Consider the following 15,498-nt stretch of genomic DNA (forward strand, 5'->3'; position numbering starts at 1 on the left):
TTTCCCAGATGTCGTAGACATTGAGAGACAATTATCAAAAGCCACGTCGAGGGTCGACCACATGAAACGTTTACCCACGAATAAATGGGCCGACGATCTTTCCAGAAACGAACACTTCTCTGTCTACGCTTTAATTGCTGGACTACAGCCAACTTCTTAATATATGTTACTATATTAGAATTGTCTACTAGATATAAGCCATATTAATAGCTGCGAGAAAATTGATAAAACAGACGCTTCTACGAAGTCATTTACGTTAATCGCTGTTCTTTAATAAAATTAAATTAAATGGTTCAATAAAATTAAATGGACAATACGTAGACACATAAAAATACACTTGTTACACTTTTACGAAGTCGACAGAATTCTTACGTTCACTTAATATCTCCCACCGATATAAAATAAGATAATATAAAAAAAGATTCACAAGAATGCAATGATATAAGGAGGAAACGAAACTCTCTACTATCTTTCGTTTTTTGATGGAACAAGCGCGACGGAAGATGATAAGATACCCTGTTTCTGATTACACGATACATTAATTTACTTAATTTCCTCTCACGACCGCGACAATTACGCTGTCCCGTATCAAAAGCATCTAACTTTCGCTTCGTAATGTCGAAGACACAAGATACGTGGCGGACGTTAATCGTCCCGGATCGGTCTTTTCCGTTCCGTTGCTCCTCGTGGAAGACGCACGCCACTCGTGATATATTATTACTTCCTGAAAAGTGATCAAGACTCTTGACACGTTACACACGAGCTTCTCGAGTACGTGCACGAAAAAAAAGGAACGAGGACCGAAGAAATCCGTATTACAATTTCAGAAGAACAGCTGTCCTTGACATTGAACATACTGCGGTATGCACAGCCACTTCCGGTCGAACAAGATCGCACGCCACGTGGTCACGGAGGTGTGAGAGCAGCTGTGACTTTTAAGGAGGAAAGCCTTAACTTCTCGACCTCTTGGTCGCCATCGTCATCAATACCTTTTGCACCGTGGCCACGCAGCGGGAGAAACACCGTCGACGACATCCTGACATTTACCAGCCCACCGCTTTTGTTCCTAGATTTATAGAGCAGGGATCGTCTATCTCTGTTTTTGATGCTTGTTGAGGCTTGAACTTCTTTCTAGCACCATATTTCCTCGGCTTCTTTATCGCTATCGCTCGATATCGTTATTACGACTCCCTCGATACATCACTGATCTAAATTCCTAAGCTAATTATGGGAAGCTCTATCGCACGCGAACCTTCGAATCGCACGTGACTTCTAAAAAGGAGATGAGATTTATCGAGTTGATTTATTTCTGTTTTTTAGAGCATCGATGGATTCGAATGATTAAAACGTTTAAAACGTTCGCTAAATAGTTTTTGAATAGGCATGTACACTATCGTTCGTAAGTACACCACCAATTTTTATGCACTTATGAGAGATTTAAAAGTGCAAGAATGCACAGAATACGCATAATTGTGCAGTATATAAGATATGCAAAGTTTAATACCTATTACGATATTTAGTAGATAAAAGGAATTTCTGCTTAGGTTCTATGATTACTTTACTGCTCCTCCCTTATTTCTTTGCTATTCACAAGTAACAGGCACTTTAATGAATTTATAGCAACGTGAACTTTATCAAAACATACAAATTAATGATGAAACCTGATTTAAAACAAGTAAAGACTCTACAAAAACTGCATGCATCAGCGAGTAACCTCACCAGCAGCAGAGTGTGGATCAGAAAATATCGTCCGGCAGTATCATCTGACCTATCGAGGTGTCTATGAAGGAAGAAAATCCGGATACCCGATGTACTACTTTGCCAAGGTCCCGGAACAGGGCAGAGATCCCAACAGACGGATCAAATTCCTACGGAGGAAGTGTTTGAACAGGACGCCTATACAACCCCAGGTCCGTTGCTAATGGCTGTGCACACTAGATCGAAAACAGCGACGTGGCCGCGCAATGTTCGCACACAGATACCTCAAGACCGTCATCGTCGTCGAGTATTAATGCGATAACTAACAATAACAAGATTCAGCCCTCTCTGGTGGGCCCTGAAACGTGGGCTACGCGCGCTGTAAACCGTGTCTATACGTGTGTCTATGTATTTTCGTGATTCCGCGATGCCTGCGGCACCGAGGATCCCTTTATAGGTCGGGACACGACGCACCAAGAACTTTGATCGTCGTGTTACACTGTGGCAAACCACCGATACAGTCGGGCCTGGATAATCCCTTTTCGAGTAGGGACCGAAGGGTACTTTACCTTCAGGCAGGTTTGCCCTCGTTCAACAATCCCTTCTCCACGTTCTTTCTCGCCTTAGGACACCAGAAACATGGTTTCACTGCGGGATTTCGCTTCTCATTACTGTAATAGACCGAACACGGGTTTCGTTATTTCACCACACCAAGATTATGATACCATCGTGTGCCGTTTCGTGCTTCTGATTTTTGCTGCTGGTTAAGTAACGAACGAGCAGACTCGCGTTCTTTCCATTTCCACACGAAAGTATCGAAGAACGTTTGTGGAAAGCTTTTACGAATATACGAATGCGTCTTATATGAAACATTTGGAGATTTCATTGGAACTGTAATGAAACTCGACTATCACGATTAGATTGGTAAAGTTCGAAACAAATGTGAAAATATATTTTATTTATCTGTTACTGCTGTTTAACTTGTGGACACCGTTGTTATTCACGTTCAGTCTTAGGCTATGATCTAATCATGCTTAGAACGTGAGCTGGTTTCTGGAAAGCTATACAATGTTAAGAAAGAAAGACGACTTGGACTAATTGTATTACTCGGTATTAGCGTAGGTCAAAGTCACCCTCCACTCCAATCCCTCTTGGATATTCTTTCTCGTCGTAGGATAAGAAAATACGACACTCGCACAAGATTTCCGTTCTCGTTATTATAATAAATGAAACGCGTGTTCTATCGTTTCGACAGAATTCTGCAGCCGCGGGGATCTCAATATAAAATCTGCGAGCAAGAACCATGGGGAACAAGCTTTCTTCGAGGTAGTTTCAGATTTACGAGAGGTTTATCGCGAAAGTTACGAACGATAGCGAGCATCAAAGTTCTGCAAGCAAGGACGTACAGAATCACCGGGGATTTTTCATAATAAAATTATTAATTCTTGGTTCCTTCGTTGTGCTTTCACGGAAAAAAAAACTTTCGTCTTTATCGTGCAGCAAAATCATACGATGGCGGGAAACTTCTGATACACGCGTGCGTTCTCGAAGCAAATTCTTGCGCACGAAAGGATCTCGTGCACGCACACCATCAATCTGAAGAAGAATTCTCTTTGACGGGGCATAAACGACAACCAGGAGAACGTTTGATCGTCGCGTTACACTTTAGCTAACCACCATCACGATGAAAAAGAGAGAACAGAGGAAGGATAATCCCTTTTCCGAAGAAAGATTCGAAGAGTTCGGAGTCGAAGTCTCACCTCGAGGCAGGCAGGTGCTGCACGAACATGGAGCACCCTTCTTCAACATTCTTCTAGGGAAGACGACGTCTCAGTGACATTGTTGACCCTCTGCCCCTCTACCACATGTCGTTTCGCATATGGCGCACGTTCTCCGCGCCTGTTATTTTTATACAGTTCTCGTTTGATGAAATTCCGCACGCGGTGAAGGTAGATACCACGATGACAGATTGGAGGCTGGAACCGCGAAAGATTACAGCTGCGTTCGAGTCGACCAGAGGCAGATTCGTTAAAAATCCGGAAGAAGTTCTTGCATCGTGCACGATACGAAGCACGATATACGTCAGATTATGTACTAATAAAGTTGATGGAAAAACTATTTGGCGCTTGTAATATGTTTGCAATGCGATCCTGCAGTCATCGAAATTTTATAAGTATTTCGATTTTGCTGCCAAGTATCAGAACATTTACAGAGAGTGAGATAAACCTCAGACAATTATTTGATAATTGTTAAAATCCTTGAGAATTATTGTCTAATTTGGAAATTTTATAAAGACAAATAAATATCGTGGAATTTTAACACGAAAAAGCTACTCATATATTCAATGTTACGATAAAATCTCACTTCTATGTGTAACTGAATCTCATTTTATTTATATCGCTTTCGTCATAACAAACAAAAAGAATTTGTAATACGAAGTAGATGTTTCACTTAGAATTAAAAGGAGAGGAATCTGATATACCGGTAAGAACTTGTTCATGTTTTATTCAATCTTGAGATAGTTTCTAATGTTAGAAAAATACTGTTGGATCGAAGACGACCAGAAGAATGCAGCAAGCGTAATGAAACGAAAAAGAAGTAAAACTACTTCGAAATATCGTCTTCTATTCCATACCTAACATGTTTCGTTCCACGATCTATTTCATAGTATCTGTATATCGTCCAAAATGCATCCATTTAGAGATTAAAATGGATGATTCGTTCAAATTCGACGAAAATTCCATTATGTATGCCAACTACGATTTCCTGATGCATCCAGGTTGGTTCTTCGTGTTGTTCGATAACCGAAGCTGGAGAAAGGATTAATATAGACGATGAGGAGCATAAAGTCAATCGTGTGAAGTCTCGCGTAAAGTGCGCTCCGTTTATGGAAATCGACGTAGTTTAATCAGAAAACTGCAGGGAACGGGGATCGCGTAAGTACCCTATATCGGTGGAATGTAGGGGCATTTAAGTAGATGGAGGGTATAGACCCCTGTCTACTCCATTTGCTTTCAGCCCGAGGGACCTTCCCGATATATATCCCAATATTCCTGGTAACAATGATGAATCACTGCAGAGCACCTCTTGCGCAAGAAGTTGCACATCCACTGCGCTTGTAACGTCTCTTTGCCCTCTCTCTTCTTCTCTCTTTGGCTATGTTTTCACCGTGCGTTCTGTTCCTCTTTCTCTGTTCCCTTCATGATTCCCTCAAATACTCATAGACCTGCTTTAACCGTAATAATGCGTTCCAGTGTCCGACGCGGTTACGTAAATCCTGATGTAACAGTCGAATAAATAAGTGCATCCCATATTCCTGGCATTAATACTTACTTTGAAAACTTCCGTGCATTTGCTTTCGTAACAAAAAAGAGGACGGTATTCGCCGAAAAATATAGCAAGCAGTTTCGAAGGAACTGCGAGATTGCGTTTCGAGATACCTCGAGAACGACGTGTTTGAGATAGCACGTGGCATGTTCTCCATCGTACATACAGCTCTCACTCAGATTAAATTGTATTTGTTATTGTATACGTAGGTGATATCCTACTGTATGGTATTTGGTATGGCTCTATACTTTAACCACATATGATATAACTGTGTAAATATATTGTTACAATGTATTTAATATAATATGGAACATCTAAGCCAACGTATATTGTGGCAGAAATTAAAAAGACTATCTTTTCCGGCACCCAGAATATTGATTGAATTGAAAAAACATTCAGTCGTAACGAGTATTCCAAGAATATCTCATCTTATATTGTATAAAATTGAATAGCAATATCAATATCAATAATAATAGATATAAGTACTTTACTTTAAATATTTTATATATTTTTGCGCATTATATGCATCCTGTAGATTTTTGAAATCTTAAAGTTCCCAAAAATACATAAACATCTGCGGTTTAGTCATAAGAAACAGAATTATAATCGATCACAGTTTCTTGCTTTGATTTGAAAACTAGAAACCAATAATTCCATCAGACACTGAAAATATCTATATATCAGTAGAATAATACAATAATAAAATACACTGGTAACGTTATAACTAAATAAAATAAAATTCGAAAAATATAGATACATTTCCATACATATTATTTAACCTATTTAATTCAACAAATCGCTAAATGATTTCAATTTATTCAAATCTTCTTCTCGAAACAACAAGTACATAATTAACGCACGTTCTATTCGGATATTCGACGAGATAATTCATAGCGCAGATAATTGTATACATATTTGATATCAACTCGAAAATTGACGATCATCTATAACAGTCGGAGAGCAAAATAACATCGAGTGTTTTAATCTATCCGTCTAGCCATATAAAACTCCGCGGGAACGTATAATGCATGACAAATCGTTTGTCCCTTGTTTGCAAAACAACGTAATCGCATGTATACAGCTAACCAACCATCGTTATACTATAATACACTTCTTTCGCGAAACAGCATTCTAGAGTTCTTCCTTATGTTTCGTTAAATCTTCATCCAACAGTTGTTAACAGTTCATCTCACACGCGTATGGAAGAAGAACAGAGATGAAAAACGAAAGAAGAACGTGACTATTTATTGGTACAATAAATCAGCAGCTGAAACGCGTTCACGGCGACCAATTAGCGGTGGATGTTAAGATCGCTGGGTCAGAGCCCATGTAATAGTGACGAATCAGTTCGGAGCCGGTCTGGTGGCATGGCTGACTGCCTCTTATTAATAAATTCGCTTCCCATGCGACGTCCTATGAATCATTCGATAGGCAACAGGGGAGATTCTATTAGACTGATTGGTTTATGCCTCTATGGTTCAACTCGTGCCTATTCGTCTTCGTTCTTAGCAGCAACAAACACATTTTTGGCCTGGCTATTCCTCCTCTGTACCGAACCAGCCACGAATATCCAAGTAGGCAGCCGGATATTTGCTTAAAGCATGGCACCGCTTTATAGTCGTGCGTACGAAAACAGTTTATACTCGTCTCTCTTCAGTATCAGCCGGGAGAAAAAAAGATGTGGAAACACTGAGACTCTAAGCATGGAGCATCGATAAATGTAAGAATGTGTTTTCATAGCTCAATAAAAACGTAAGAATAAGCGCTCTACTTTGAATCGAACCACCGCGAAAGAAATATCGCATCTATCGTCTAGTATTTTCAATGTTGAAATTTATAATCAAATTATTACTACAGTAGAAATTTGTTCAATAAATGTAAATGACTAGTGCGATTAAGTAGTAAGTAGTGTAATTCATTGATAATTATGCAGTATGTCTAATAACTTCTTCCAATCTTGATTATTTGACTCTTATTTTATCTATTTTTGCGAAATGATGAAAAATTTAAAAATTTAACGCCTTCTTAATAAAATAATAAAAAATATATTAATTTCTCGTACTGTCTCGATTAACTTTTTGTATTAATGCTAAAATAAAGCTCTAAGAAAAAAATGATTACGATTAAACAAACAAAAATTGGAAAAAATCTCCAAATTCCATAATTATCAATTAATACAAAAATCATTAAACAGACCCACACATCCATACTCAAATGCTTAACGATATAAGCTATCATTTGATCTCCATTCGACCTAGTTTGAAACTCGAACATGTTAATTTCGAAAACATTCGCCATTTTTTATGCTTCAGAATAAAATAAGAGAGGTTAGGGAAAGAGTTTGCACAGGTCCAATCCGTTTAACGTTCACTGCCTAAATGCTCACGTCACTAGTGATGTAGGCTTCTAGCCTACTTTATGTTAAATCATACTTCATTCTGGATGGGATTATCTCCCCTAATTTATTGACTTCGTTCCTAACTGTAGAGTCTGAAATCCCCATGACTTGAAGCTAACATTGTTTTGCAGGGGCAAAACTCGTATAGGGATATGCTAAATCATCGTGCGGTTCAAGCTCGAGTAATATATACATACCGCGTGTTTGTAATCATCGCTGACAAGATACTTTATGCATATTCGTCACGGGGAGAATAATTGATGAATTGCTCTCCCGATGAGAGATAATTGGGAATACGTATCTTACGACATGCCGCCGCGCCGACGAACAATGTCATATCGAATATCTATACTGCTACGATAAATTGGAGTAAATATGTACGTAGAAGTATGTGTTTGTGTTTGACTTACGTGCAACATTCTCCATCGAAGCGACGTGAAGGTTAAAAACTTTTGTCTTTTGTTTAGATTACAGGCAATATTGTGTACGAAGCTTATTGCACCTTTTTCTGCAAATTTGTCTGTCAAAAATGAATTATTTCTGAGAAACAATGATGACCATGCTTTCTTAATGAAGATATTATTGATTACAGCTTGTTACAAGTATATGTTACAATCTATATTCATAAATAGCGGTAAAATGAATTCGAAATTACACGCTATAGCATGTAAATTTTTAAACGATGCTGTAAATAGTAAATAGCCTAGACGTTAGTTCTGGTTTACTTACATGTAAAGAAAAAAGTAGATGTTTCTTTCTGATAAACTATTCCTTATTAACATGAAAATTAAGATAATTACATAAAATGAAATTTTACACAAGCGAATACACGCGTGCAACTGTGACCGATTCCTTGATCATAGTTGAAGGTGCTGCCATCTATTGCAGAAATGCTGAATCTTTACATCCCGTATATTTCTTTCAAATTTTGGCGACATTTAAAACTATTAATACAATTAACTATTAATACAAACTATTAATACAATGTATTTTATAAGTAGTAAAGAGTAAAATTAGCAAAATCTATAACTTACGATATTATAATCTTCTTCCCCTTTCTACGTTTGCATCGTAGTATATTTCCAAAATTACTAAATTTATAATATAAATTTGAGGAATTGAAAAAGAAATACTTCGAAAACATATTAATTAAAATATTTCTCGTTTATATAGGTTGAAATCTGAAAAAATATATATACAGGTAATATTTTAAAGTGTAATTTATTCGTATGCGAACAAAAATGATCCATTGAGATATGTCGCTGGCATCATTTAGAGTATAACATACACGTACATTTATATAATTTCACTGTCGTCCATTACACGATATAAAAACTGTTGTTACACCATTGCAATAAATAGAATTGAGTTTTTCTTATCTCTCACCTTTAAATTTCGAAGCAAGCACGCCCTTATATACAAAATATTTTTCATATTATTAGTACTAAATATATTCAAAGAGACATGAGTATGAAAATTTCAAGTAAAATTATTTACGAAATTTTTTTAAATATGTACTTGAAATTTGTTCATCTTCGACAGCTTTTAAGCCCCTGCAGAAGGGATTCAGTTGTCTGTGTAAAAATTTCGTGACAGTCGCTTAACACACTGACACCCTAGCTACAAGTTTTACATCATTATTGATGTGCACATTTCACAAAATAAATACTGAGTTCGATTTTTTACAAAATATATATTAGGATATCGCACTTAAGGTAAATGTACACGATAAAACGCGTAAAAAATATACAATGAGTTCCTCTATCAAGAGGCACTAACGACAAGGAACACAGAAGTGTCGCATATAGATCATACGTAACTGTTCGTTCATTCATATCCAATTTCGCATTCAGAAAATTCTGGTTTTTTTATCATTTATCATTTGTTAGGTATTTTAATCTTAATCTCTGTTAAACAACGAAATTAAGGGCATAAGATACGTGTAGGTATAACGACAACGATACTCTTCAATATAGATATAGTCACATATGTTCATTCCCAATATATCAACATCTGTCTACTCATCAAATTTAATTATAATATCAGATATATGAGATTCTTCTGTAAATATTCCACAAAATGATCATTTGTTTCGTTGAAGCATTTTCTTTTTAATACTGATAAATTACAGGAAAGTTGCATATACTTAAAATGATACTTAACAAGTTAGTGTTTTTTTACCTTTGACGTTAATAAGATAAATATAATATGTGAAATATTCAAGATATGATTTTTCATAAAAGTTTAATATTTACACAACATTTGTAGATACGCCTACATGTATCTCAACATATTTCATACAAGCTTACAACACATTTACATACGATACACACACATCCATTTTCTATATTTAAGCTAATTTAACTAATTGGTTCTGTAATTATAATCTGATTATAGGATGTGTAATTAAGAAGGCGTAAGGTAATATAATTCCCTAAAGAAAATATAATGTATGTATTTCGATAACCACCTAAAACTATTGTGATAATTGAAAAAAGAATAGAAGACATGATAGTAAGACATGTATACGGAGGATAATTTATTTGTTCTCTAGTAGTACAACCATTAAACGGTTGGCACGTTGTCATTATATGTTTAGAAATAGAAACACGCACTTGTTTGTTATATTATATACGTATGTTAATTTATGAAAGAGAGAGAAGATCGTGAAAGATTACGAAGAATACATTAGTACGAACATATTTTATATATGTGTATATTCGATATATCATAAATTTATTACTGATTTAACAATTCAAAGTATTTGACAAACAGAAATTTGAGTAAAAAGACCCTTAAACTATAATTCTTGGGAAATTAAAACTAATAATCATTTAGCATAATGTCGTACGTATGTTAATAACATTATTTTTTAATCGATATACTTCGTTAATAGAATTTATCGATTACACGTAAATGTGCGAGCGCGTTCTTCTACATACACATACAAAAAGAAAATTATCGAAATATAATTATGCTCATTTTCGTATAGTTTCATACTATTTTATTCTGCAACTTATGCTTATATTTACAATTGTATTTAGTAATGTAAATGTATATTAGCGAACGCTAAACCGTTGAGTAATCAATCAATCTGAATAGTGGATGGAATAAGAGTATTGTCAATTAAAAATTAGAATATCACGGGTTTTTAAGAGATTCCGAGTTTACATTTAATTTTCCACTATTCTTCACATTCCGAGTTGTTCATTGGGATTTTCTTTTGCAAAAGAAGACAAAAAAAAAGAAGCCCAAATCTATTCAGACAATATAATTTTATAATATTTTATGTTATCACTAGTTGCCATATATTTCGCAAGATATTTATTTAGATGTTATTATATATTTTCAGATAACTAGTTTGTATAACGTTCAAATTCTATCTAAAGCATTAAGCCATGCTATAAGCAAAGTTATTGCAATGTGCTTGTATTTGGAAATGTTTATATAATAAAATGGAATAATTCAGTTAACACTGACATTAGCTATATCATATTCTGCGTTCTATTTTCAGTATATTATTACTTTAAACGATTCAAACGGAAAGTATAACACGAAGACGAAAACGAAACATTATACAACAAGCACATACAATAAGCTTACAATAGCTAAGTTGTAAAAAAATATGTTTTTGAAACTTTTATATATAATGAAGCTTAATAATTAGAAAAATTATAAACTCTTAAATTTGAATATATTCCTCTTATTATAAAGGCCACTTAAAGGACAAGATCTTGTATTATATAAGACTATAGCAAATAAAATATATATTAATTAATAATAAATGAATGTTCGAATTATTTAAATTGATACTAATATTGCAACTTTCTATTTACTGTCTTCTTGTGCATATAATAAAACTAGAGACATTGCTTACACTTTGCATCATTAATTTGTACATATATGAATAAATAAAATGTAATCTATTACAACAATAAACAAAACAAAAAAGGATTTTATGAATAAAATTATTGTAAATAGATATTATTGAGTTTTATAATTAATTCTTGAAATATTACTTTTTAAATAGACAAAAATCTTGATATAATTTTATTCTTGATATTATTTACTTTTAGAGATTGCTTAATCCATCATACAGATTTTACCACAATTAATTTGCTATTACATATTATGAAAGTATAATGAAATTATATCTCTTAATTTACACTTGATGGACAATTGTCTTACATATATTGAGTATCATAAAGCTTAGAAGATGTATTGATATAATGTTGTACATTAAATCATGTATCTGAAAAAAATAGCTTAATTATTTATTTGCCTTTCAACAGTTGTATTTGCACCAGTCAGCTTTTAAATCCAAGATCGCTTGAAATTAACTGTATTTTTTTTTAGATATACGTATATATGTATTATGTGGCACATAATTTTATTATTTATGTTATATTTATTAATGCATTTACTATTAATATAAGTATTCAGACATTTTCAATTAACATTCTGCTTATTTATAATAATACGAGAGTATGTAATATTCTGCCTGATTGCAATAAGTATACTTAAATGTATATCAGAGTATTTTTTAAGGTGTACGTTGCAGTTGAGATCTAGTATCTATGATAGATACTTTAAAGTAATGAAATTATAGTGCAATATAATATATCATAGCATACTTTCATGTATGTATCAGTATTTGTAAAATATGTAATAATGAAATTGTGAAAATATTTTCACATTGTAATTATACAACAAAAATAAGAAATATATGAATTTTGTTTTTCAATGAAATATTGCAAATATAAAAAGTGAGTTAAGCTCAGACATTAATAATTTTGTTTTTTTAAAGTTCCATAAAAGTATCTTAGAAATGATATATATCTCAATTTTTTATTTGGAAATATAAAATATATATTATATATATATTTATCAAATTTATGTCCAATTTTATCCTTCAATATAGCACATTTCGCCTTTTTTTTATTTAATAGCAGAATACATTTACATACCTTGTTTATTACACAATTAACTTATTAAAATATGTTTACAATTTTCTGGGAAGCTCTTGCTTTCTTTATGTTTTAAATGTATGAAATAGTACATCATATCTTTCAGTATTGTAATTCATGTAGTAAAATTTAATACAAGATCATCTTCTTTGTATATTAATTATGAAAACAAATTGAATCACAATAATATTTATTGTAAATAAAACTTTTTGGGAAATTTCTAATGCTCGTTTAGAAAAACAGAATGAATTATGTTTTAAAATTATGTGAAATTTATGCAAACTTTTATATATGTACTTTTTTAAATTTATATAAATAATATTTAAATTTTCAGCATAGAAAATATCTTTTACTAATCACAATAACAAAAATAGTATTTGAGATTCGTTCTTTTTGTTTTTTAAATATGGCTACCTTTCTATATCCTTCATCATAATTCACAAAATTACAATGAAGAAAATTGAACTAACATTTGTTGGAACGTTGTTGTTCCAACAGTAGTAGACATTTGACTAATACTGTTAAATAAAGCCTCTGCCTGTAAAGTTTCTGGCAACCTAGTAAGAAACTGTGCTCCATGTACAAAGTCCATCTTTAATAGTTCTTCTTGATACAAGTGCAACACACCAAGTGCTGTTCTAAAAAGGAACTCATCCCCATCTCTAAGAAAAACATCCCAGACCCTACATGCAACATCCAGAGGCATTGCCTTAGCATATATAGTATATAACCAATCTAACAAATATAAATCTGGGCTAAGACCAGCTACTGTAAAATGGGAAAAAATTTTTGGTAGCTTATGTGCAAGTGCGCTAGAATATACCTTGTAATAAATATCCATCTGTTTCTGGTTTAATGTAAAAGCAGATCTGTGACAGGGATGATTTAATAAATTAGCAAAGCAGGTAAAGGCATCTGGAGGTTCCATGTTCAATGATAACACTGCACCCACAAAACTCATACCTTGTACGTAACCTACATCAGGCCTATAAACTGCATAGGCTGCTAAAATACCTTGAAGACTATTAGATAATGGTCCACCTTCTTGAAAGACACATAAAGTAGGAAAAGTACGAGATACATCTAATTTGATTGCAGCTAATGTTTCACTTATAGGACTTGATATTGCTCTGTCCAAACATATATTGTAAAGATGTGTTGTTATATTTAAATTATTTGGAATTGCTAGTTTCCACACTTTGCCACGAACACTAGGTGGAAGACCACGCCACCATAATTCACGTACCTTTTTTGTATTTTTAACACTTTCAAATTTAGGAAGAATGTGTACATTCCAAGTATGAGAATCCTCTGCTAATCTCTCTTCTTCTTTAAGTTGCAATTCTCTTTGATGTTTACGTTCTTTTTCTTCCCTTAATTCCCGTTTTCTTGCTGCTTCTAGAATAGCACTGTACTGTTTGCGATGGCGTTCTTCTTCAACTGCATTTTTAGCTGGTAGATTAGCTGGTCTTGGCTGTTGTATTAAAGCTAAACTTCCCCCTACCTTATCTATATTTCTTGATGGACTACCTGTAGGTGTAGATTGTTGCGAATCTTTATTTTTCCATGAAAATACATTCTTTGAGAAAAGAGTATTTAGTCCCCAACGCTTAGACTTCTCAGTCCGTTCTGTAACTTGTTGATCATCAGAACCCAGGAAACTTCCAGAAGGAGAGACTTCACTAAGGGAAGACACTGTACTGCTACAAGAACGTGGCAGACTATTTCTAGGACTACTGTTTGCACTACCACTTTCCAGTCTTGTATATTTATCTTCATCAACCTTGAAATTGTCATTTAAAGATTCTTCCTTATAATCGCAAGGAGAATCTAGATATTGAGATTTAGTATCCAACTGTGATTCATTTGATTCCTCTAAAGAATATATTTGTTTTGTAGTGGGATTATAAGCTAAAGACATACTTTCCAATGCATGATTTAAGCTAGTTCCAGCAACTCCTACAGAAACTACATTACCAGCATCGTACCATTTATTTTCTCGAATATGGACACATAATGCCTTAGTTTTTACAGCAGGCACAGAAGCTACATCGCATGCCAAAGCTTCATTGATATTCACACTATTACAGGATATAGAACTTCCATTCAATGACACCAATTGTTGTTTGCCAATTTTTCGAACAATATTATTTGCAATGTAGCAGTTAGAATCTCGTCCGGCAACTTTTAATACTTGATAATTGTTAGACATATTTCCATAACGAGACACAATACATGGAGGTACATTTTGTGATGAATGATGATTATTTCCATTTAAATGATTAGATACAGGATTCTTCATGATTGACGCCCGTTTCCTAACCTTATCGATATATTAAATGTTTTTCCAATCAGGAGAAACCAATAAGAAATCAAGTTCTCATATCCAATATCTATAGATTTGTATTTATGCATATTTTTTCATTACATTTTAATAGTGTTATATATACACATCATTAATATTCTCAAATATATCGATGTTGCGATGGAATAATACCCACATATAAAATCTGTTCCTTTTGGCATAGTTCTTACATTATAGGAATTTCTGTAGATAGGTGACAATTACCTTATCAACTTTATTTTTAGCAAATAGATTATTCGTAGTTTGAAGAAATGCCTTCAATTATTATATTCGTAATTCTTTTTGGTTGAATTCGATGTATTACAAGAGATTATAAAAGAGTAGATTTAATTTTCACACCAAAACAGTGACGCACGTAGGTATAAATGGCATAATACCATTGACAAATATTTAACGTAATTATAATGTGATACTGTGTTCCAAACTTAACACTGGCTTGAAATTGACAAATACATACACGTTCGATACTACAAGGAACAGAAACTATATATTTTTTCTTTAATTTATATACACGATAAACTAATATTCTAAATTGTACGTGTGTAATATTCTAGTTAGAAGAAAAATATTCTAGCTTTTTGATGATACAAGAAGCTATGAAGAAAACTGTTCCGTGCCTGGTTACTGATCCTTACCACTGCGACAGTATGAAATCACGTGATTGCATTATCATTTCCCATTGTTAAATTAATAATATACGTACAGTAACTTTTTCATTTTTATTAACGTAATATTATATTATT

General features: G+C 33.6%; 1 protein-coding gene and 1 long non-coding RNA gene across 4 annotated transcripts in view; both read right to left on the reverse strand.

Moving 5' to 3' along the window:
- Nucleotides 1-8,304, reverse strand: part of LOC138178842 (uncharacterized) — a 170,230-nt gene extending 161,926 nt beyond the window's left edge. For 2 of the 3 annotated variants that reach the window (XR_011172824.1, XR_011172826.1), the window contains exons 1-2: nt 8,153-8,300; nt 7,834-7,943 (exon numbers count right to left, since the gene is read on the reverse strand). This is a non-coding gene — a long non-coding RNA (uncharacterized LOC138178842). Of the gene's footprint in view, nt 1-7,833; nt 7,944-8,152 lie in introns of all 3 variants that reach the window. The other variant, XR_011172825.1, reaches the window with a different exon arrangement.
- Nucleotides 8,305-8,600: 296 nt separating this feature from the next.
- LOC138179266 (TBC1 domain family member 14) lies at nt 8,601-14,966 on the reverse strand. The gene has a single exon (XM_069111887.1). The coding sequence runs from the start codon at nt 14,690-14,692 to the stop codon at nt 12,836-12,838; it is 1,857 nt and encodes a 618-aa protein (XP_068967988.1). The 5' UTR covers nt 14,693-14,966; the 3' UTR covers nt 8,601-12,835.
- Between the last annotated feature and the right edge of the window lie 532 nt (nt 14,967-15,498).

Source organism: Bombus flavifrons, chromosome 4 (genome assembly GCF_040668555.2).
Source record: "Bombus flavifrons isolate JBK064 chromosome 4, iyBomFlav1_principal, whole genome shotgun sequence".
Taxonomy (NCBI): domain Eukaryota; kingdom Metazoa; phylum Arthropoda; class Insecta; order Hymenoptera; family Apidae; genus Bombus; species Bombus flavifrons.

What these genes read in the sequence shown, in the direction of transcription:
- LOC138179266 (XM_069111887.1), bottom strand. Translation starts at nt 14,692, where the DNA reads ATGAAGAATCCTGTATCTAATCATTTAAATGGAAATAATCATCATTCA.